The 24358-nt window shown below is 33.8% G+C and overlaps 1 protein-coding gene across 1 annotated transcript; it reads left to right on the plus strand.

Annotated features, from left to right (window-relative positions):
- Nucleotides 1–1580: 1580 nt before the first annotated feature.
- LOC131940852 (ficolin-1-like) lies at nt 1581–14513 on the plus strand. Its single transcript, XM_059299744.1, has 7 exons — nt 1581–1704; nt 6746–6836; nt 6977–7057; nt 7252–7353; nt 8082–8210; nt 8871–8999; nt 12688–14513. Exons 2-7 carry the CDS (start codon nt 6770–6772, stop codon nt 13278–13280), a joined length of 1101 nt encoding a protein of 366 aa, XP_059155727.1. The 5' UTR covers nt 1581–1704; nt 6746–6769; the 3' UTR covers nt 13281–14513.
- The last annotated feature ends 9845 nt before the right edge of the window (nt 14514–24358 follow it).

Raw genomic sequence — 24358 nt, forward strand, 5'->3', positions numbered from 1 at the left:
GAGGTTGTGGACAGCTGAAACTTTTGGTGGGGGAAGGGTGGTGACAAAATTTTCCCTGGACGGTAGGGGACACTTTTTTAAATCTAATTTTCAAGAGTTAGTGGTATGACTACGACTATATTTAGTAATGAATGAATTTGTATAACCTATCTTGGAGTATTTTCAATGAATTTTAAAGTTTCATGGGGATGCAAAATGAAAAACCCACAGATCTACAAATATTCAAGCCAACAAACACAGACATACTTTTATGTTTTTTTTATACATATTATATACAAATCAAAATATTGTGTATTTGTGTTTGTGTGTGTGTGTCCTGTACAGGTTTCATTCTGTCTTTTTGAAACTTTAGGAACTTGTTAAGATTGCTCCTGCAAAGATTTAAATGGGGAAACAATAAAATTTCCTAAGGGCGGCGACCCAATAGGCCACGATTCAATTCTTCTATATTCACGAGATTTAAAGTAAAAAAAAATATTGCGGTTCGACACAGTTCATTAGATTGCCATAACATTTTGAGGAGTTAATACGATATTTTTTTTTTAATTTTAGAAGGGTGTTGCAATTTTTCTCCATAGACAGTATTTTAAAAAAAAATTAAAGTTGAATGAGGTTCGATACTGTTCATCCTATTTACATGGAAATCGAAAATGTGATAGAATACTCAAGAGAGGGTCCTCTGGCGCCCTGCAGGGTGCAACTCGGCACCCTAAGTTTTCCCATGAGAGCAATAATATCTACGTTTGTTCTAAAGAGTGCGATAGATAGTGCGGTTTAGCGCCATACTTTAAAATGTGAGAATTATGACGCGTACGTTAAGAAGATGTTAAAAATATAGTATCACATGTGTATACATTTAAAAATATGTCTATTAGTGTCATACAGATTGTGAAATTTTGGTCGCATTTTGCCTGTGCCCATTGCCAAAACAATTTATTTATTAAGATTACAATCTTTGTTTTTGTTTGTTTTCTGGTAGGCTGGTTGTTTAAACCGTAGACCAGATTTTATAGTTTGCTTGCCATTTGGAAGCTGTTTTTATTTAAAATGTGTTCACGTGCGCAATGTAATATTAATTTATCTCTAAAGAACAGGTTTAGTTGTAGCTCAAACGGGTTGAACTAAAAGTTATAATATTCTCTTTTAGCATCATAATATAACTAGAATGCGCGTGATTCTCAATAACCATTATTTTTAGGGAAAACACACATACACTTGAATGGCAATTTTACTCAATTGTATTGAACTGTTTTCTTTAAAGTGAACACAAACTACCGTGCCTAGATTAAATATGAATATTATTTATGCAAAATATTCATAGCTTCTAGGTCAAGGCAATGTGTTACAAAAAACCTACATATAGATGACCTACGATAATATCTTTATCGTAATCAATATTCTCGGGTTAGTAAGGGAACATTTGTTTTTGAAAAAATAATAAGTAATCTAACAAAGGAAGTTTCCTTTTAAATGTTATATCTTTGATCATCTTAAGCTCTTAAGCACCTTCATCTTCAAACAAAACCGTTTACATAGTTTAGAATACCTCTGCTGTAGTGGATATTTATAAAACCCAGGAGTAAGACTAGACACACATCGACTTGCAGACAAACTTGGACCTGCTAGCTTAGACTCTTCAAAGATCCACACCCAGAGTAGACTCAACGATAGCCGATGGTTGGTCAGACGATACTGAACTAGTAGGTAAGAATCTAAAGAGGCTACTATCATTAAGGTTCTCAATAAAATAGTTCTCCTTATAAAGGCTCAGGTATGCTATTTTAATCGGTTTAAATTGTTTTCTAAGTTGGGTATATTATAGTGTTATATTCGTTTATGTATTTTGGACGCTACTTTTTTCGAGTTTTTAGTTATCATCGTTCGTTTGTTTGATTTTGAAACTGGGTTATATAGCATTTCTTATATTAATGATTGATGTTGCTTTTATCTTCTGCTTATTTGTTTGTGTTTCATTACTCGTTCGTTGGTTTGTTTGATTATTTCTTTCTTTCTTTTTTTTTCTTCTTTTTTTAAAATGTGTATTTCTTCCTTTCTTTCTTTATCTTTTTTTTTCTTTTTCTTCTTACTTATTTATTTTTAATCATTTAATTTTTTCTCCCCTTCTTTCTTTCTTTCATTCTATTTTTTTCTCTTTCTTTTTTTTCACTTTACGTATGTCTCTCTTTTTTCCATTAATGTATATGTCCCATATCTTAAAAAAAAGTATTGTTCACGTTGTTGAATCAATTACAGTCCCGCCAGACTCGCAATGCGAGCCAGGGGGGGAGGGGAGAGGGAGGAGCACGCCATTTAGGGGCCCACAGCCGACTAGAATCAAATTTTTATAGTTAAAAAAAGTATTTTTTTGCATTCTCGACTTGATTGTTGGTTTGCAAAAAGATTACTGTCATAGATTTTTTTTTAAAACAGGCTACTAACACACATGACATGTTGTTGGAATATATATATTTTTTTTAAATCCGTTATTTTTCAAACCAAACCAGGCCAAAAAAGAATATCTTAAGTTCGTATAGTGTTATATATATATATATATATATATATATATATATATATATATATATATATATATATATATATATATATATATATATATAAGAATTGACTATCAATCTATGATATAAATAAACATAAGACATATTTTTACACATAAAAAAAAGTTTGGGAGTTGAAATAATTAAACTGATTTTTTACATATTTAGAAATGTCAACTTTTTAGCATTCTTTTACACTTAAACCCTACAGTATTTTGGTTATTTACTTAGTCTAGAGGTAGCTTCCAGTTTATATGTAAGAATTAATCAACCCTATTACTATAGTAGAATATGATCATTGATTTTAAATGTTATACTTATTGTCCTATGAATAGGCTTATGTTATCGGTCTTCGCATAATTTGAAGTCTAACGGTCTTATGTTTGCCCACATCACTGAGTCCAAACACGCTCTAGTCTTTTTAAGACTATTTGAAGTATTTGTTTCATCATACAGACTATTAAATCTCTACAATCTTGTGTTTTTGAAATTTCTATAAGGATCTGATCTTTTTGGATTTAAAACGACAATAAAATCATAGGACTTTACTTAAATGGTTTAATGCCATCACATTAGGATTTGCAGAATAAATACGTTATTTGCCGAGCCCGATACAACGTAGATATTGAAATAAATAAATAGCTCTTCATTAGCCGTAATACGGCATCAAAGATTAATCTCAATTAATAGACTTATACATTGGTAAACAATAGCTTTATGTGATACACTCTTGATCTTCGGTTAAATAGGCTTAGTTGTATGGCAAGTTGTTATGACCGTCATTATATGGTACACACTAGGTTATATAGGCTTTTGAAACTGCGGTTTAGTTCGTTGTATGTCAGGTTGGGATGCCCAATGTTAGTAGGGACAAACTAAACGGTTTAGTTCGTTGTATGTCAGGTTGGGATGCCCAATGTTAGTAGGGACAAACTAAACGGTTTAGTTCGTTGTATGGCAGGTTGGGATGCCCAATGTTAGAAGGGACAAACTAAAGCTTTGGTTCAACAGGCTTTTAAAACTGTAGCTTAGTTTGGGTAATGGCTGCTTTGGATGTACAACATTATGTGGAACACGCCAGTTTGATAGACTCGGTATTACTTGGTTGCTATCAAACAGCTTCCAAAACCACATCACAGAATCGACTTTCTACACTGCAACAAGTTTTGATTCGTTTTGTAATGAAACAAACAAATAAAACACACGAAAACAGCTGTTTCAAATTTGTGCAACAAATATAGGCTATCGGGATATTGTTAGAAATCCAATATATTTTTACTTCTTTTTACATGGTTCTTAGCTTCTAAACACAAAAGCAAAATATTGATTGAAAACCAAGGTTGCTATCGTCCCTTTTGTATTGACAATATATGGCTTTGCTTAACGCAATAAAGAACTTACACGGCAAGATGTGTTTAGTGTGCACACTTGCCAAGGCCGCCCACATGCTTAAAGCTAAATATGTGAGATGTACATGTTTTTTCCCTATACATCACCGCTCCCCTGATAGATGTAGATCGTTAAAAACTCCCCTACTACAATTTAGGGGACATATGCGCAAGAAGAGCCTTGGGCAACTACTGATAGTGTGTTTTAAAGCAACATATTTTCATTAGCAGCATTGGTAGTGTCGAATTTACAAATTATGAATCACTGAAAAGTAGAAAATAAAACAACTAAATCGGCTCGCTAATTATATTAAAGTATGCTTTTTCATTTTTTTAGAAGCACAGTATTTTGAAGACATTTAAATGTATCGTTTTTTTCTCAATAAAATTTAGCTTAGAATAAAATAGATTTTAGATACAGCTAATTGCGTTTTATTTTAACTTCTGATCACGGGAGGGTAGTTGCTGCCAGTGGCGTCACAAGTCGGTGGTGACCCTTTGCGTTAACTACGTTTGCCACTTCTCCTAGGACCACGTATTACATATTTTTCTGTTAGGTGTCAACACCATGCCTAATTATTATATTATTTAAGCAGATAAATCATTGTTGATTGTAATGATCACGAGATTAGTGAACCTCGCCTTGTGTCGCCACTGTTTTGTGCATCATTGTTGTCTCATTTAAAAAGCCTTACCAACCCTCTTAATCACCTGCTACTGGCAGTAAGCCTACAAAATGTAACCCAGTCCAGCACCGGATGTGGTCTAACTGTATTTACCAGTCTCCCAATCCCACTACAGCCTGATCCATCAACCCCTGAAAAGTGCCCTTAAGGAGTGCCTAGTACAGCCAATATCAAGTGCCTTTATCATCTGATATGTTTGTAAAACATAACGTCAAATCGATTTAACACGTGCAGCCTTTGGTTTCGATTCAAACATGAAAACCACATCAAAGACAAATCTCCTTGATATGGTTTATCAAAGCGTCGTGTTTATAGTAAACCAAAATCGTAAATAAAGGGTAAAAATACATCTGAAAATGTGGTTACTCAAAAAGCAAGTAAAAATGATTCTCGCATTCGATTTTAAACTGTTTATTCAATGAGAATTAACAATATATATTTATATAAGACACATAAAAATAGTATATAGATTTATAGTACATTTTCTTCGTAACAAGAATGTCATAGTTCTGTTTTATTATCTATTTCCAATAGTAATCTACTAGCAACATATGACAGATCTATGCTACACAATTGTCAATTACTTTACCTTCTAATTGGTATTTGCAATTAAAGCTTATGGAAGATGCATTTTAATGTTTGGCCAGCAAAGTCCATATCACAAACAGTGTTACTTTCAGACTTTTTTCTCCGAGTAGGTTTGAGAGGGGGAGGGCACTTACTTTTTTTGGGGGGGGGGGGTAAATTTTGTCCGGTGGTGGAGGGTGTGGTAGGTGACGGCTACTGGTAAAAACATATAGTTTCTATATAAGTTTTATTTCGTTGATGCGAAATTATAAACATACCCACGTCAAAAAATGTAGGGAGGTGGAATTTTACACGGAGAGGTTAGACAAGGAATAGATAATAAAGAGTAATTACAAAATGTTGTGTTCTAAATAAAACTATATATTTTAAATAAAAACAAGTTACATGATCTTATCAACGACGAAACACATTCGTATAGTCTTCTTTTTCTGTTTAATTATAATATTGAAGTTGATTTCCTGCAACACAATTAAATTAAGTCTTAGTATTACATGGCTCAGAGTTATGCACCTTCTGGCCAGTTGACTTCTATTTCAGCATTTTGCTTCCTGAATTCATTAATTTTTATCTTCTTAAATACTTATTAAATTTACTTTCCAACAATTTGGGACACCTCTGGCTTTTCACAAACATGCGCTTCAATTTAATTCAATTCAACGTAAATAAGTGTAGAACATGTCTCGTTCCCTGCTATGTTTTAAAATTGAAAACAAGAAGCCTACACTTTAATCGTTTAAGTGTATTGCAATTGTATTATTTAAATACATCAATTAGACATTTTTCTCGAATGGAAAATTACCTCTTTAATGTAGAGTAGAGTAGAGTAGAGTAGAGTAGAGTAGAGTAGAGTAGAGTAGAGTAGAGTAGAGTAGAGTAGAGTAGAGTAGAGTAGAGTAGAGTGGAGTGGAGTGGAGTGGAGTGGAGTGGAGTGGAGTGGAGTGGAGTGGAGTGGAGTGGAGTGGAGTGGAGTGGAGTGGAGTGGAGTGGAGTGGAGTGGAGTGGAGTAGAGTTCCCTTTACAAACTTGATGGCATATAGGGCTAATGAAGTTGAGTTCACTTGTTTCTGTGACCTCGGCGTATGAAGGAATAGTTGGTCAGCGATTTATTGTCTAACATGAGTTAAGTACCCATCAGAGTTGGCTGGACTCAGGGACGTTATTTTGACATAAATCAGGATTCGAACTCGAGACGTACAGGTTAGCAGCCCAGCTCTATACCGCTAGACCACTCCATCTTTTAAGTAAATTTAAAACTATATTGTGTTTTAATTACTTTTTACTCTAGAACATAAACTAATCTGCATGTAAAAACTTATACTGAGACACAGACTTCAAACATTCCACTATTTACGACAGTTTTTAAAATGAAACTGTAACTGATTTTTAACGTCACTTACCTGTATACATTTTTTGCTTAAAATGTAAACAACAGAAAACATAATGTCTTTTTTGTGAAAATCAGTAATAAAAACAGTAGCTTACTCCTTTTTCTGTTTTAAATTAATTTTTTTGGGTTATTACTTGCTTACAGATAAACATTCAACTTACTTAAAGCATGGCGCTGGCGAGTTCAAAGCTAAATATCATAGTTGTGTTGGGCCTCTGTGTATATTATGCGCACGGTGAGTATCTGTTACATAACAGTTTAATACATTAATTAAAAATTAATAATCAAATAATAAAATAACGTTGAAATAACATAATATAATTTGCCCGTATAAAGTTTATCTGGCTTGTATAAAAAAATTTTTTATCGATAAAGCTGTGTGTACCTGTGAGAAAACTCCGCCTAGTGGAAAGTGTGTTTGTCAGAGTGACAACTCAAATCCTGCACGGTGTAAAGGTGAACAATTTGTATAGATCTGTTTTAAAATCTTGTAATTAGGTTTAAAGATTATCAAACTACTTCTGTTGTTTTTAGTTATCATAACATGAGTTATTGATGTATGTATGTATATATATATATATATATATATATATATATATATATATATATATATATATATATATATATATATATATATATATATATATTAGCCTGTATATGTGACCACATAACGACGTATGTGAATGGACCTTTGGCCTGCTCCTGTAGACCTGGCTATGCAGTCAGCAGCACAGATCGCAAGAAGTGTGTAGGTAAGTTTCACGTCAACTTCATTTGACACCGATATAAAATTTTTAAAAAATTATAAATTGTGACAGTCAAGAAAGAATTAAACCTTGAGTCAACTCCCCTAAACTTTCTGGAATATTCTTTAAAAAGACAAGAGGAATGACAACTCGGAATATAGACATGATTTTTAATCAATTTTTAATTAATTAAACTTTAAAACAGTGAGACATTTATTACTGTGTTAATCTTACCGAAATAGGTAAATTATGTTGCCTCATCAAAGACACGTCTTATTTTACAAGTTTTTGTAAAACTTGCTTCTTCGTTATTTATATTTTTTACAAACTTGGCACTTGAGTAAAGATCTGATGACAATGAACTGTGACACAAATTTGATTTAATCCAATTGGTTTTTAAACTTCAAAGAATTATTTAATATTTCCTGGATAAAGTACTACTCCCGCTCTTTTACACACATTATACGTTTTTATTTGGTGATCAATTGTTTTTAGGTTTGCTATTCACTCATTAATTTAAAAGTTTGGATCACTATACAGTCTATGAAATACCCTCACTGAAATTAAAAAAAGACCACGCTTTTCTTGTGAAAAGAGTGGTGGATTATTAGATGATTAATGAAATTATTTTTTTTTTTTACTTTCAGTGCTTTATTATATATTTATCTGTTTATAATTAATGCGAAAGTTCTGATTAGTAAAACAGTATTTCCTCTTGAAAATACACATTTCAGATGTCGATGAATGCAATCGTCCAGCTGGAAATCCGTGTCAGCAGCTTTGTACAAACTCTGTTGGCAGCTACTCGTGTTCATGTGGTCCAGGTTACACCGTCAGTAGCACAAACTCCAGCTCGTGCGATGGTGAGTCGTTTAAACATATATCGTCTTCAGACAAAAATATAACCTTTGCGCGTCCTTTTTGAAAACAGTGCACTATCCCTAAATCTAACCGAATACTTTTTATATTGCACTCTTTTCATCGCGTTGCTAATAGTCCTCTTTTAAACTTGAAGAAAAAAAAATTTGATAGACTCTAGGCGATTTATTGGAGATATGATCAAAGTTATCAATTTAAAAATATACTTTAATATTTGTAGCATACACATTTATAATCAGGGATGCTTATGATTTGTTACAAACAAAATTACATATAAATCATGTGTTTACATTTCTATTTTAATTATCAACACAAGCCAAAGTTTTACAAGTATAGAAATCAATTTTTGTATCGGGCGTTTATATTTACATTTTGTATATCAATAGGAATCAAAGAATATACAATTATAAATATTTTCATATTAAATATAACTGACATACAATATATAAGATTTATTCCTTGTACAATTTCATAATTTTCTTATTGAAAATATTCTTGATTATGTTATTAGCAATAAAGGCACTGTAACATCTGGACGTACCAATAAATTAAATGTATGTATACAGCAACACAAATTATTATCGTGTAATCGAACAGTCTACGTAAAGTATAACCGTTTACTTTTCTATCAAAAATATTTTCAGACGTCGATGAATGCAATGATCCAACAGGAAGTCCATGCCAGCAGATTTGTACCAACACAAACGGAGGCTATTCCTGCTCATGTAACCTAGGATACATCGTCAGTAGTACGGATCGCCAAAGCTGTATAGGTTAGTGTTTTAACAGTACCGATTTTAACCGCCGTACTTCCCATACGAACAAATACCTGACAGGATTCGTATAGGTAATATGGAGTGTATTCACCCATACAATTACGATTTGGTTGAGTCATATAGTTTTGTTTCTTTCAAGGAATTGTATCAGACTTCTCAGACCACCGAAATCAGTAGTCTTCAACCTTTTTGGATGATCCGAACTTATTTAATTAAGTATACGCATGTAATACCTAATATTTTCTTAGTCAATATTTATTCAACTACTGTCCTTATTTAAATGTGCATATAACAATCCTGATAAAGATAGGGCTAGAGCTAGGGCTAAGGCTTGAAATGAAAACCATACGCTAACTTATCGTCGCTTAATCTTAACACAATCTATATATAAATATTGATTAACGCAGTAATCAAAACACAAGTTCTTGTCAGCAAATCAATACATACACACCGGAAAGCTACTTGCGTTTTAGTAGTGGATACATCATTAGTATTGCAGAAAATGTATGGATATGTCATTCAATGAAATACCACCTGTTATACCGTGGGTCTGCAAGTAGCAGAGAGCGGGTCTACTCTACCATTATATTCCGTCTAACCTTTAATAGTTCATTCTAAAGCACAACGACATCAGTGCATACAAATCACTTCAAAAAACGATGCTAGAAAACTCTAATATCCATTTCAAAATACTAATACATGCAACGAATTTTACAAACAATATTAAGACTTGAATGCATTTACGGCCTCACTCCAAGACTACAAGAACAAGCCTCCTTTCAGTTTTTTCCCGGCAACAACGATCCTCATAAATCGTCACTTTCATTCGTTCAATATTGACCCGCACCAGCATCCTTGCGCACCTATTTGCCTATTCAAACAAACATCATAACATTACCCCCAAACCTCTATGCTACTAACATTAGCTTTAACTAATGAATCAATAATCCAACATTTTGTTTTATCTAACAATGCCAGCTGTGGTAACATATTCACATCATAGACCTTAACGTATGAAACAATTTTAACCAATTCTTGAAGTTTCTGTTAAGTTCATCTCTCAACACATACACACACAAACACACACACTCACATTTTGACGACTTTGCGAAGTATACGTCTCAGAACACCAGTCAGGTATACATGCTACAAAAACACTTCTCGTTGATTCATCATGTAAAAAAGAAGATTCCACACAATGCCGATCACATCTTAGACCTTAAAACATCACATCAGATACGCTGAAAGAAATTATTCCTAGGGGAAAACAACATATAATTTCAAATCAGTTATCATTATCAAACAGTCTTTCTAACCTAAAGTATTAAACTTAGTCTAATGTAGTAACCAAGCTACATTATTTATACAATAATTCACATAGCACGTATTAATTTGGTGCCAACCAATTTAGTAGCTACATCGAATTTCATAATTCTTTACATCACAAACACTTCAATACTTTCGTATAGTGACGGCTATAATAGCAGCCTAAGGCAGGGGTCGGCAACCTTTGGAGACAGAAGAGCCAAAAGTTGCCAAAAGTTACACTTTACAAGATCTCCCACCTTTTAAAGAGCCACTAACATTTTAATTTCAATACTATGATCTATGGTTGTGATTAGGTATATATATATATATATATATATATATATATATATATATATATATATATATATATATATATATATTTATATATATATACTAGCCGTCCCGGCCAGGCCCTGCACTGGCATCTATGAAAAAGTATCTGTAAAGGACCATAACTTGTGTGTTCAGTAATCAGCATTTACCCGGCATTGCCCACCCTAACCACAACCAACCAAAACACAAAAAACGCAAACATAAAACAAACACAAATACAAACACAAATGATAATACACAATCAAACACAAACCCAAACTTAAACACAAAGAAAACACAAACGCAAAGATGAACTCAAAGTGTCCACAGTCTAGCCCGGGGCGCCAAATCGCACCATGACGACGTGCGGCGTAACCGCCTGATTCAACTTTGTAAACGACTATAGTACCCAACTTATTCATAGTCTTTTGAACTCACTTACGCAAACGTAGGTACCATAGCAAGCACAGGAAGGCCCGGGGCGCCAAATAGCACCCTGTCGGGGTGCCGGAAGACGCCCGGATTTGATGCACTTAAAGACTATAGGAACCTGTTTTATCCATTGTCAATCGCACTGTTTAAACACAATTATGCACCATAGCGCTCACAAGATAGCCCAGGGCGCCCAATTGAACCGTGCAGGGGCGTCGGTGGACGCGCCTGTTTCAATTTATTGAACTAAATTATAATACTCTAAGCGTATCCTTAAGGGGAAAGAAATAAACATTTAGGACTTGTGGGGCCTGGCTTATTAACTGTTATTGATTTTAAAAAATAATTAGTAAACAGTACGTTCAGTGTATACCAACGACATTGCACTTAATCACCTACGTTCGTTTTAAAAAAAAAGTTTATACACTAAAAGCTCGATGGGCAACAGTAATGGTTGACTTAATCGAATCAGACGCGCCCTCAGGCGTCTTTGCAGGGTGCAATTTGGCGCTATCCCTCGAGCACTACGCGCCTACGTTTAAACATTCATAATGTGTAATGTTGTATAATGTAGTAAATAAACTAAAAGGTAAAACGTACATTTCAAGCAGTAATCGTTGACTTAATCGAATCAGACGCGCCTTCAGGCGTCTTTGCATGGTGCAATTTGGCGCTATCCCTCGAGCACTACGCGCCTACGTTTAAACATTCATAATGTGTATTGTTGTATAATGTAGTAAATAAACTAAAAGGTAAAACGTACATTTCAAGCAGCACTGATACCAAGAGATTAAGTAAAATGTTTTTTCACGACACACTTAACGGGCGAATATTTTAAATTTGGGGTAAATTGTACTAATTGTATTAGCACTCAAATTACATTTTGGGTGTCTTTTGAAGTCTCTCCGGTATTGTGTACCGAAGCAATCAGCGTAATGCGTTTAACTCTAGGGATACTTTGCCTGATATTACCCATTATCAAATCTCGCGGGGTTGGGAGTGTTAGTATGCGATAGTTTATCCCGTTGCTTATTATTAATGTACCCTTACATCATTAATTTAATCACAGTAAAACGTTCAGAAGTTGTTGCTGATCAACATGAAAGAATTTATGGCATAAATTTCTATTTAAGCCCGTTCATTGTGCTGCTTGTACGATATATACGGCTGGTCAGAGTTATTACTTGAACCTATGTTTAAACTTTACCACCGGTAACCTCCATTGGTCGTGATTTCTAGAGCGTTTCAGGCTCCGGCTTGACCAATATGGTGCCTATATTAACGTTGACGAGTGTCCTAGAGATATAATAGCATCTAATATTGCAACAAATAATTTCGATTTTGTACGCCTACAATAATTATCTTCATATTTTGTGTACAAAAAGATAAATATACGCAGAGAAACTGGGCAGTAAATATTACACTGGCAGGGACTACATCTTATTTCGATGACGTTTCCATACTAGCACTTTAACAGAGGGAGATAATATCAAAACCATTCTAATTATTTTTTATCAATTCTACCGTTTTATAAAACAAAATGTGTATATGTTAATACAAAAGATTTGTATAAAAGAAAATGTAAATACAAATTAATGATTTATATAAACAAGACTTGTTTGTATACATTCAGAAGCATGCAAAACTGTAAATAGCAGTGAACCTCGACCTCTTGTGAACATAAACTCTAGAGTACAGGTCATGTGTGACACAGTGACAGACGGTGGAGGATGGACCATTTTCCAAAGACGTGTTTCCGGGACTGTAGATTTTTATCGGAACTGGATGGAATACAAAAATGGGTTTGGTGATTTTACTTCAGGTAATTTTTACCTGGGTAATGAGAATATTCATCTCTTAACGTCTAACCGTCCAACAGAACTGAGAGTTGATATGATCTTTAGTGGGACAAAATATTTCGCCAAGTATTCCAGCTTCAGCATTTCTAGCGAGACAGACGGCTACAGGCTACATGTTGGTGGCTACACAGGAGATGCTGGGGACAGTCTAGGCTACCACAATGGTGCGATGTTTTCTACATTCGACCGGGATAATGATAATGCAATCGACTATAGTTGTCCTGAACATAAACACGCTGCTTGGTGGTATTTCACTTGTTACGAATCTAACCTTAATGGTTTATGGGGTGCCACCGGAGAACCAGGTATTAACTGGCTACCCATGGAAGGCGTTTCATTCAGCGAAATGAAATTTAGGTACGTTTAACATTTACCATTAACAATAATTAAAGAATCAATTGGCAACCAAAGTATAAAGCTTCATTTAGTGAAATGAAATTTAGATATGTTTAACATTAACAACTAATAAAAACGGCTTTTTTGGGGAGGAGTGGGGAAAGCCTGTTTAATACTTAAATCAATATCTAATTTTAAATTCAGTGAAAAGTAAAAATCGCAATTTTTAATAGAATCAGGACAGTCATAGACACACAATAAGCCGCTAAAATCGACACACAATAATTCTTTTCGGATCAAAGTGAATTAATGTTCCTTTTGTCTCTATTTGATAGTAAATTTGTATAACTTGGGATTTGGGAGTTACTCTTAATGGATATGCCTATTTTATATATTTTGTTTAAAAGTATTTATTTGAAAATTAAAAAAAAAATTCATGAGGGATTTGTGTTTGGTATTTTTCTCCTTCGTATTTGATGAAAAACTTGGGCTTATCTCTGTTGGAATTGCACCTTTTGCATAATTTTACTTATATAAACAATTTTTGTGCTGTGTTTTGTGAATTTGTTTTCGCAAATTGGGAATAAAATCTTTTATCCATCTCTTGTCGCTTTTGATATTGTATCTTAAATATAAAATAAATGTATTACGTGTTGGCCAAACTAGGCATTATCAACCAACAAATTATTGGCATTATTTTGTTAACCTGTCTTATAAAGTTTCGGTCACGAAAATAAAATATGTATGCGTAAATTAATAAAGCGGGAGTGATCTTCTCTAAGCCTCGTGGAATATTCTTATAAAACACCACGAGGGGTGGCAACTCGGGACATAGTAATGATTTTACAAGCTTTTAAAGAACTTTCTTCCTCTGTCCGTCTTTTGTCAGTCTGCCTATCTGTCCTCATAGATCGGAACGCTCGAGCGAAATTTCGGGCATTTATAAATGACATATTCGGTTCAAAGTTGGCGAGTAAGTCAAGACATGAAGACAATGCAATCTGACACTAATTTAGACTTAATACGATGCCAAATTATTTTTTAATAATTAATTAAAATTGTGTCCGAATTAGTAGGAAGTGTTATTCAACTATTATACGCGATTTGTCATGTTCATTAGGTGCGCATTGGTTTTTAGTCCTGTAACTCTATTGTAAATTTTTAAATTTTAGGTACTGAAACAATTTTCTAAAAAGCGTTTTAATAACAAGCTTTTCAGTAATAATGCACTAAAAGGTAGAAAATGTATGACTTGCTTTAAATACATTATAATACTCCACTATTTAAATATTTATAAAGAATAGCGAGGGTTACTTCCCCGATGTTAGTAAAAGTCTTCAATAGATAATAAAGTAACCCACTCTTTTCTGTATAGCTTTTTAAATAGAAGAGTATTATTATATATTTAAACAAATGTATTTATTTAATGTATTTCGTATTCTTTATTAAATAAAAGCTTGATAGCAAAATGTTTTTTTTGTGTGATTTTTTAAATGTTACACAATAGTACGATACGTTTTTCTAAAATTGGTTTCTTGTGTAAATGGTAGAGTTTATTGACTTACTAATTTAATATAAATTTTTCGAATAAAAGTGTTGTTCGAAAACTTGGACTTTATAAAGAGGTCTAATACGGCAATAATCTTCTAAAATAATATAGGGCTTCATTGTTAGTTATACATATATAAGCCTAAATCTTATCTCCACAATATCACAATGTATTACTATTTTTTATAAGATCTATAATGTAATCTAGATTAGTACTTGCATTAAATAGCATGCAAGTTTCGACAAAAAAATAAAAAATAATGAAGATTACTGTAACTGAAAACGCGTAAATATATACATAAAAAAATAATGTAGATTCCAGTCTAGTCTTTAGACCTAATCAACGGTAATAATTTAGTTGATCTAAATATACTTTTATTAATTACATAATTATTTATATAATATAGGACTATTTCATGCAAAATTAGATGAATACTTAAGTAGATCTTGACCTAAATCTAGAACCGGACTCTATAGTCTATATCTAATCTAAATTAACAATTTCTGACTAGATTTAGATTAGTTTTTACTAGATATAGAATACAGTAACTAGTTCTAATCTAATTTTTAGATAAAGATCTAATAGCCTATTTTGTAAAAATCTTGTCTCGACCTAATCAACGGTTTAGTAAATTTAGAATACTAAAACTAATTAAATTAATAATTTAGGGATGATTAATAACTAATATTGGAGAGCCGTAATAAAGAAATGCAATATTTTAGTAATGTAATAATTACTGGAAATTTGTCTCGAAATAAGGTTCTCTCGCGGTAGTATTTTCGGCCTATGTGGAGGGTTTAGACTTAATTGTTTTAATGGATATTGATTTTATGTTTTCCTAAGATTTGATAAGATAATTTTGTATGTGACTTCAACATTTTAGTATCTATTTTTTATTCAATATTACCTTATATTTGAGCACACTAATCCTTGGTAGGGTTGTAAGCACAATGCAAAAATTAAAAATTGATTTATTTTTCAAACCATCTGAACGGAATGATGATGACCCCTACGCCGATAAAGGTAGACCGTGTGCTCTGCTGAATAGCCTAAAATGGATAGTCCCTTTTAATACCTAAGGTCAACCGGAAGACATGACTTCATGTTCACGATTCAGCCATCATTGCCATGGCAACAAAGTTACAACAAAAGCTGCGCAACTTGCAAATACAATTCATCCAGGAAATTAATCGCAGATATGTTTCTATTTTGAACATGAAAGTGATAATTTGGCTAATTAATTAAGACACACACTTTCACTACACACTCCACCTAAAAGAGCCCTACAGTTATATGCAATTTGTTAGTACGAGTTGAACGTCTTTTATAGCCTTAAAAATGGTAATAAACTTTATGTAATATCGACTTAATGTGTACTGTATTAGGTTTTTTGATCCTACTTACATGCTACACTTGTCTTTGAAAGCTTCTCATTCTTTGAAGGTTCTTTCCATCTCTTTGCATGTAAAATAACCATTTAAATGAACTACATACAGCTTATGAAAATATACAGTGCCATTATGATAAATGGAAAAAAGATGCACCATTTTTTTAATTGACTAATCATTACAAATATCTTACTTTTTAGTTGCTTCATCCAGATTTTTAAATTTCTTTTTTTCCCCAAAAACAATTGAAAAACAAATAAACATAAAAACCATAAATATGACTGGTTCTTTTTTTTTCTTGCTTTTAATAGTGTATTTAAATGAAAGAAACTTGTAAAATAAGTAATGAATCTGAATAATGAACCGAATGTTTTTATTCAGAAGCATAATTGTTAACAATTTATTGGCTATGATTTAGATAAATAAACAAACATAAAATTTCCTTACCTACATATTGCTTGTGCTACTTTTAAGTCAGTATTTGTTTCACCATCTCCGTCATAGTATTTTATATAGAGGCCTAATGTCGTGGTCTCAAGTTATGTTCTCATGTCGTAAAACCGATGGCCTCATGTCACAGGATCAAGCAAGCTGCCATTACCTAATTTTTATATTGCATGTTTCAAGTATAGATTGGCGCGAGTAAATGTTGTTGCGAAAGGTATGTTGAACGAGTTGGAATGATGACACGAATTGAATGATAGTGAATAGAAGCTTGGTTGTTATGTATTGTTTGTTAGTCTTATCTTTATCGTCGTGGTGAGAGGACGTATGCTGACCGGTGTGACTCAGTCGGGAGATTGATTCGTGAGATAATAATGTCAAATATCAGAATACATTAGTAGAAGAAAGCCCTGTATACGTCTGATCCATAAATTGTCAACTGGTCGTCTGGTTGTGGAAAGACACAATGCATTTAAGCCCGTAATTATGTTCACGTTTTACCGGAATTATTTTTTTCCCCTCATTTTTTTTCAGTACCCTTGCGGCTAAATGACCCATATCTTTTTACCCGTTAATTTAAACCCCACACATTATTGATAAAAACTAATCGTAATTGAAAACCCTACACACTGATATAAATTTTAAGGAATTATTTATTTATTGAAGAAAGATCATTACTTAGTTTTAAAGAAGCAAAAATAAAGCGTTAATTTTTTAGTGCAAAAATTACGCTTATTTATCTACAAAAATCATGGATCAGATTAGTCTTAGTATAAATACTTTAATTTTCGTTAATTTTATAATGCGGCGATGTAAACGTTTAGACGCGGCCGCTAAACGGCATTCCGCAGTGTTAAAAAATGCCGTTTTTCGAGTTGTTTTACAAAAAAAAATTCTATAAAATACAAAATCGATCTTACGAGAAAACTACAAGAATTAAATACAACGAAAAATGGCCGCTCTAGCCAATCAAGTTTGTTTTCTTTTTAGCAGCATGTCACACAAACAAATTTAGAGTAAATATTGAGTCGGTAGATCTAAACTTTAACGTCAATATCTAATGTTGCTAGATCCAAAATTCAAACAAACACATAAAAAAAGGAAAAAAAAGATTTACACATACAATGATTATTTTGGTAGTTAATTAGTACATAGCCTTTTGACAAAATATTTTTTATTTCACACAAAAAATACTAAATTTATTCGCTACATTCCAATAATTATTTTTCTTAAAAAATAACGAGGAAATTAATTAAAAGATCAAAAATGTTCAACAATAATGTCAAAAAATATTTTAAAGAGCTGATGTTCAATAAGCGCCATGTTTGTTTACGCTACAACAAGAGAAGACAACTACAAGTCCCAATTCACCCACACCCCACTATAATTTAATTTCCAGAGTTAGCTCCACTGTGAGGATGGTCAGGCAAATCACTGCCCAGTCTGTACGCCTGAGCCCCGCTGTTACCTGGGCAGGTACACGTCGTGTATGTGTACCTGATCCCTTTATCCCCCACTTCCTGCCTGTGTACCCAGTGACCTACAGAGATCTTCTTAGAACAGCCATGAGGATATGACACTATAATGGTCAGCTTGTCCACATCTCTACGATTCCTGTATTTTTCACTTACTTTCTCGTGTAGACCATAGAACCGCCTCACCATCTCCCTCAGTTTATGAGCTACATCTACGTCATGTGTCACACAATACAACACACAACAGTCTGCCTCAGTGTGTGACACACTCACCTCCCACCCATAAATGTTGACAACTGGACTTGTATCATCATCAAACCACAACCTACAGCTGGACTGTCTCGCCTCACTTTCATCAAAAACCACATGTCTGGCTGTCACCACATCAACCTCCCACCACATTTTGCTGGGTGTATCTGAGTGGTCACATTCAGGACAAGGGCAAGTTCCCATTCCGTCTGTGTACTTGGTCACTTCCCACACCCTCCCAGTCCCTGTCCTCGATGAGTTCTGTCCCTTGGTGTTGTAGCAAGGATATGGATCTTTAGTGCCTGCTACAACCTCTGGTCTGTTTGGACTGGTGAACTTAACGGCTATCCTGACGGTTAGGTCAGCTATGGCTTTTGTTAGATCATATAGGCCGTCGTATTTGATGCCGAATGTATGGTGATTTGCAGGTAAAAAACTTTTGTGGCCAGGACTTTTCTTGCAGTTTGCAAGAGTGTGTTTGTAGATCGATCTCACCTTGACCTTCAAGACATTCTTGCACTTCATGTGTACCTGTACAGATAAAGAAAACAATTTCATTACTGTAAAAAATGAATTTGCTGTTAAACTGTAAAAAAACATAAAACAAAAACTTTTTACAACTTCCAACCTACACAATCGTCTCAACCTTTAATATCTTAAGATACTCATCCAGTTCACATTTTAAACTACAAAATGTTCCAACATAAGAACTTCATCATCAACAAACCGGAGAGTAGCTACATTGATATAATTTTTTTTTTTGAACAATTTATAAGTATAATTTCTACCTAAAATGAAATTAAGTAAACATTACCTGTAAAGTACTTTGATATGTCTTTTACATTACTTGATAGTTTGGTGTGGTCATTAACATGTATTTTAGTTGTTATACTCCCCATTTTATACCTGTAAATGAATTAGGTAACTGGTGTGCGAATAGTTTCCGATTTAATATTCATTAGGTTAAAAAAAATTACTAATGATTTAATGTTTTTAGCCAGAACACTATAATACATGTATTGAAGTATATATTTATAACTATTTTGTTTTATTTAAATAAAAAAAGAACAATAGTCAATGGTAACAGAAATTGAATACTGAATGATGGACAGCTGTAGAAGATTATGTACAAATACGCTCTTAGAAAAACATCGGATATAATTTGTTGAAACTGACCTTTGAACTCCCCACTTGATTTAAATACACCATTAGACAGAACACACCTGCAGTTTCTATGAAAGATCCTTTAGGCTCTGGGAGAGTATTAAAGTTATAGTGAAACTGTCATTAGCATAGAACTACAGAATTAAAAGAAATTACAATGAAATAAAATAACGAGCGTTTATTTCATTTAGTCTGTTTTTTGTAACCCGTTGTGGTTGCTTCGTCTTATACGTTGCGTGACTCACAGGATACATCATAAAGGCGTGTCCATATTCTCAACAACCGATTATAAATACATAGTTATGCGATATAAATAGAAATACCAGCAATAATTGGAGGTAATAATTAACTTAATGTACATTTTATTCATCAAACTTGTTAGCTTTAGAATAAACATCTAAAAAAAATGAATGTAAACTAATATAAAAGAAGTAATTTTATATATATTAATTTCCAACAAAACATGAAATCAACAAGAAGCCTAAAAATTACTAAATTAAGTCAAGCCAGTCCACATTTAATCCCAAACAGCGCACACACCAGTTGTGTAAGGAAGTGATATGTGACGTGAACAAGAAGTCACCTCATTTATATGCCAGACACGGATCTTTATTTCTTTACTTTTTTGGTCGATTTATGTATGTGAAAGAAAAATACATGGCTTCATTTAGTAATATTTCTTGGAGACATGTGACATCAGTAAGTCCTGTGGTGTAATTTATCAGAGACGTATCACCTTATCTCTCTGGTACTATAACAGGTCACCTAATAATATATATTGAACCTATATTTTTTACTCTATAACGTATAAGATGTAATACGTGCTTTTTTTTAAAAAACTAGCTGACCCACCACGTAGTATACGCCGCCATCTAGTTGTTTTATTTTCTGCTTATAAATTCATAATTTGTAAATTCAACCCCCCCCCCCCCCTCCCCCCCCCCCCCGCCCAGTGAAAGCAGCCGTTAACAAACGAAAAAAAGATCAATCAGAATTTGTTATCTCCCCTTCTTTTCAAATCGTTTAATACTAAGATATCTGACCCAAATATCCATCACTAACCCGGCTCTATGATTGTAAATTTTCGGGGTGAGCCACAGCTCACCTGACAGGTGGGGATGAGGGTGGTGGTTTAGCTGCGTGGTGTTTTCTATAGTCTCCATGAAGAGAATTATATATATATATATATATATATATATATATATATATATATATATATATATATATATATATATATATATATATATATATATGAGCCGAACCGCGGTGTCATACGCCGCTATTTAGTTGTTTTTTTCTACTTTTCAGTAATTCATAATTTGTGAATTCGACAGTACCAAAGCTGCCACTGAAAATATTTGCTTCAAAACACTAAAACCCTCCTTTCCCACAACCCCTATCCCCCCCCCCCCTGAAAGCAGCATCCTGTTAGTTATCTCCCCTAAGTTTAAAATCGTTTCAGACTAAATTATCTGCCCCTAATAGCTGTCAGTAAACCCGGCTCTACGATTGTAATCATTTAGCGTAAACCACAGCTCACCAGACCATGTGGGGGAGGGGGTGGTAGCGATATGCCTAAAGTGGGAGAGAGGGGGCGGCTAGGAGGCGCGCTTACAGCTTGGTGTTTTCTATCGTCTCCAAGAAGAGAATTATATAAATAGATATAGATTCTATAGCTCTATGTTATTTCAATTTCACTTGATGTTATAAACAGACTACATTATTGTTTAGTGTGTTTGGAGAGAATCCTGTGTGACAATGAAATACCTTGACTTTGTAAGTGAATAATAGCGATCAATCATAGTACTTTTCATGCTTTTTGTTATATAGCTAACAGACTGAAGATGAGAAAATGAGAGTGTATATAGCCTGGTGAATAGGAGGCTACAGTTGCCACCTAGATAAACGCAAGGAAAAGATGTGTCTTTTGACTATTAGAATATAGAATAAACCGGTTATTGTTCCCACGACTCTTATCTTTTGCCCTTGTAATATTTGATTTTAAATGCTATATTAAACGGTAGTTTTTTATTATCTTGAAACGAACTGTATTCATTGTGGATTTTAATAATGTAAATAAAGTTGTGGAACGAACAAGTAGTTTGCAGGGGCGGAACTACAGTGCCGCCAGACCCGCAATGCGGGGGGCCCGGGCCGTTTAGGGGCCCGCAGCCGACCATAATCAGTTATTTTTTACAGTTAAAAAACTCTTCAATTTTTGACTTGATGGTTGTTTTGTAAAAAGAATATTGTAGCTGTGGTTTCATTATCTTTATTCTATAGACACCATCCCGAGTCCTCTTTCTCCTACAATCAAACACACGTTGTTGTCGGTAAAATTCTTTTGAAAACAAATGAATCGCGTGAAATATACGCAAACGTTCAAACCACTTACATGACTTATTTCCCTTTTTTAATAGTCAATTATGTGTGCTCTCAAGCACCTTTTAATGGATTTGCACTAAACAAATTAAAAAGCAATTACTTCTCTTAATTATTATTTTAAAAAAAAAATACATAATAAAGAATGACAAAGCATAAACAGGAAATGTATTTAAAACTAATAATATAAATACGAAAAAACATGAAAATAAACATAACGTGAGAAACCATTGTACATACAAAGCTTTTATGCTTCATATTCCTTTGACCGACTTACTTACAGGAAGGAGAATTTCTTCCAGGCATCTCAAAAAAATTTTACCACCCCCCCCCCCCCCAACGAAATGAAATTTATATAATTTTTATAGCAAATATATACTTTTACCAGTGTCGTCCCTCCCCCCCCCCCCGAAGAAAGTCTACCCCCCCCCCCCGAAGAAAGTCTACCCCCCCCCCCCCCAACCGAAAATTTCAAGTGCCCCCCCCCCCCCCCCCCCACCCCGGAGAAAAAGTCTGGAAGAAACATTGACAGGAAGCATTATAGCAAACATATAATTTTAAAAAATAGAGATTTTCAAAATAGACTAATAAGCACTCCCAAAAATGACGCGTTGTAGTAACTTGTTTTAAATTTTTAAAAAAGTATTTTTAATTTTAAAAAAAAACTCGAACAAGCCCGAAATGAGTACTCTATATTGGCATTTTCTCTCTCTCTCTCTCTCTCTCTCTCTCTCTCTCTCTCTCTCTCTATCTCTCTCTCTCTCTCTCTCTCTATCTCTCTCTCTCTCTCTCTCTCTATATATATATATATATATATATATATATATATATGGGGCCCAAAAAAATTATTTGCGGGGTGGCCCTTTTTTTCTGGTTCCGCCACTGGTAGTTTGTCGTCCATATTAATTTAGTCTACGGCATACAAACATGTATAAACACAGACAGACCTCTATTGTTATAGACGTAAATTCTAATTATTGGACAAATATGTTCCTTGTACTTTAATGGGCTAGAGACAGCGAGGTATTTTCTATCCTGATCACTAGTGTATGTTTACATGGTTGCTAAATCACACGCAAAGATAGGTATAATCAAATTAACCTTACGACCTATTGGAAATATCTATATATATAATTCTCTTCTGGGAGCCGTTAGAAAACAAGCTGCAAGCGCCTCCTTGCAGTCCCCTCTCTTTCTCTCTATCACTATCAATACCACCCCCACCCCACCCCCACATTGTCTGGTGAGCTGTGTTCACTCTAAATGTTTACAAATCGTAGAGCCGTAGAGCCAGGTTTCTATTAGGGGCAGATAATTTAGTTCGATTTTAAACTTACAGGAGGTAACTAAGAAATAACTAAGAGGAGGCTGCTTTCACGGGGGGGGGGGGGGGGGGGGGGGGGGCGGGTGTAGGGTCGGGGTTAGGGGAACGAGGGGGGGTTAGTGTTTTAAAGCAAATATTTTCAGTGGCAGCATTGGTACTTTCGAATTCACAAATTATGAATTACTGAAAAGTAGAAAATAAAACAACTAAATAGCGGCGTATGATACGCTGCGGGTCGGCTCGTTTCTATAATTGCAATCGTTGGCGCATATCGCTCATTTCATTCAAAATATAGGCCCTATGCTTGCCAAGTTGTGTTCATTTCTAGCTATCAAGGTTTTACCTTCCTTGTTGTGTCTTTAAAGTATTACAGTCAAAATATATGTTACTGTTAGCTGACTGTAGGTAGGTCGATTCGTTTTTTAATTGTTTAGAAAATATACAGTAGGTATGTGTAACAATTGTTTACAAAAGGAATTATACGAGTGTCTAATAATATGTATATCGTGCAAGACTGATGCACTTCTTATGTACGCCTAAGGTACGTCTTGTGTACGTCTTGTGTATGACGAATGTAATCCGTATGTAATTTTATGTACGTCTTGCGTACATCCTATTTTGGCTTAAAGGAAATTGAAACGTTTTTTTTTTTATTAAAAGAAAATCTACGATAGTTTGTGTATCCGTAAAAGAAACTATGAATTGTGCATCCAGCTACTATAAAATATATTATACTGTGTGTATCAGTAAAAATCAATTTAAATGTTTGCTTTTTACTTCAAGAAAAACTACGATAATTCAAGTCTTTCTATATAAAAGTAACATGATAGTTTGGGTGCAAAAAAAAAAAAAACAACAATTCAATGCCTAAAACCTTCAACTATTTATATATCTTTGTGTATTGATTTTTGAAAGATCACCCTCACGTTGTAAAAAAACTATGACCTACACAACCGTGTAGTCACTGTGGTAATAAGGTGAATGGCGGGAGAAACCAATATAACACAATACTAGCTAGGTTATCGCTTATTAACAAAACAAGCAGAGTAAACATATATACACTACTAAACCTCAAGTTTGTTTAAATGTTTCAATTTTTTTATGTGCTTTGCTTTATTATCATAATTTCTGCAT

Source organism: Physella acuta, unplaced genomic scaffold, assembly GCF_028476545.2.
Source record: "Physella acuta isolate Inbredline_101_S28 unplaced genomic scaffold, ASM2847654v3 ptg000024l, whole genome shotgun sequence".
NCBI lineage: Eukaryota > Metazoa > Mollusca > Gastropoda > Physidae > Physella > Physella acuta.

Excerpts from the sequence above, each read along its gene's own strand:
- LOC131940852 (XM_059299744.1), top strand. The coding sequence starts at position 6,770 with ATGGCGCTGGCGAGTTCAAAGCTAAATATCATAGTTGTGTTGGGCCTC. Across the intron at positions 8,211-8,870 it reads AAACTCCAGCTCGTGCGATG|ACGTCGATGAATGCAATGAT; the intron begins GTGAGTCGTTTA and ends AAATATTTTCAG. Across the intron at positions 9,000-12,687 it reads GGATCGCCAAAGCTGTATAG|AAGCATGCAAAACTGTAAAT; the intron begins GTTAGTGTTTTA and ends GTATACATTCAG.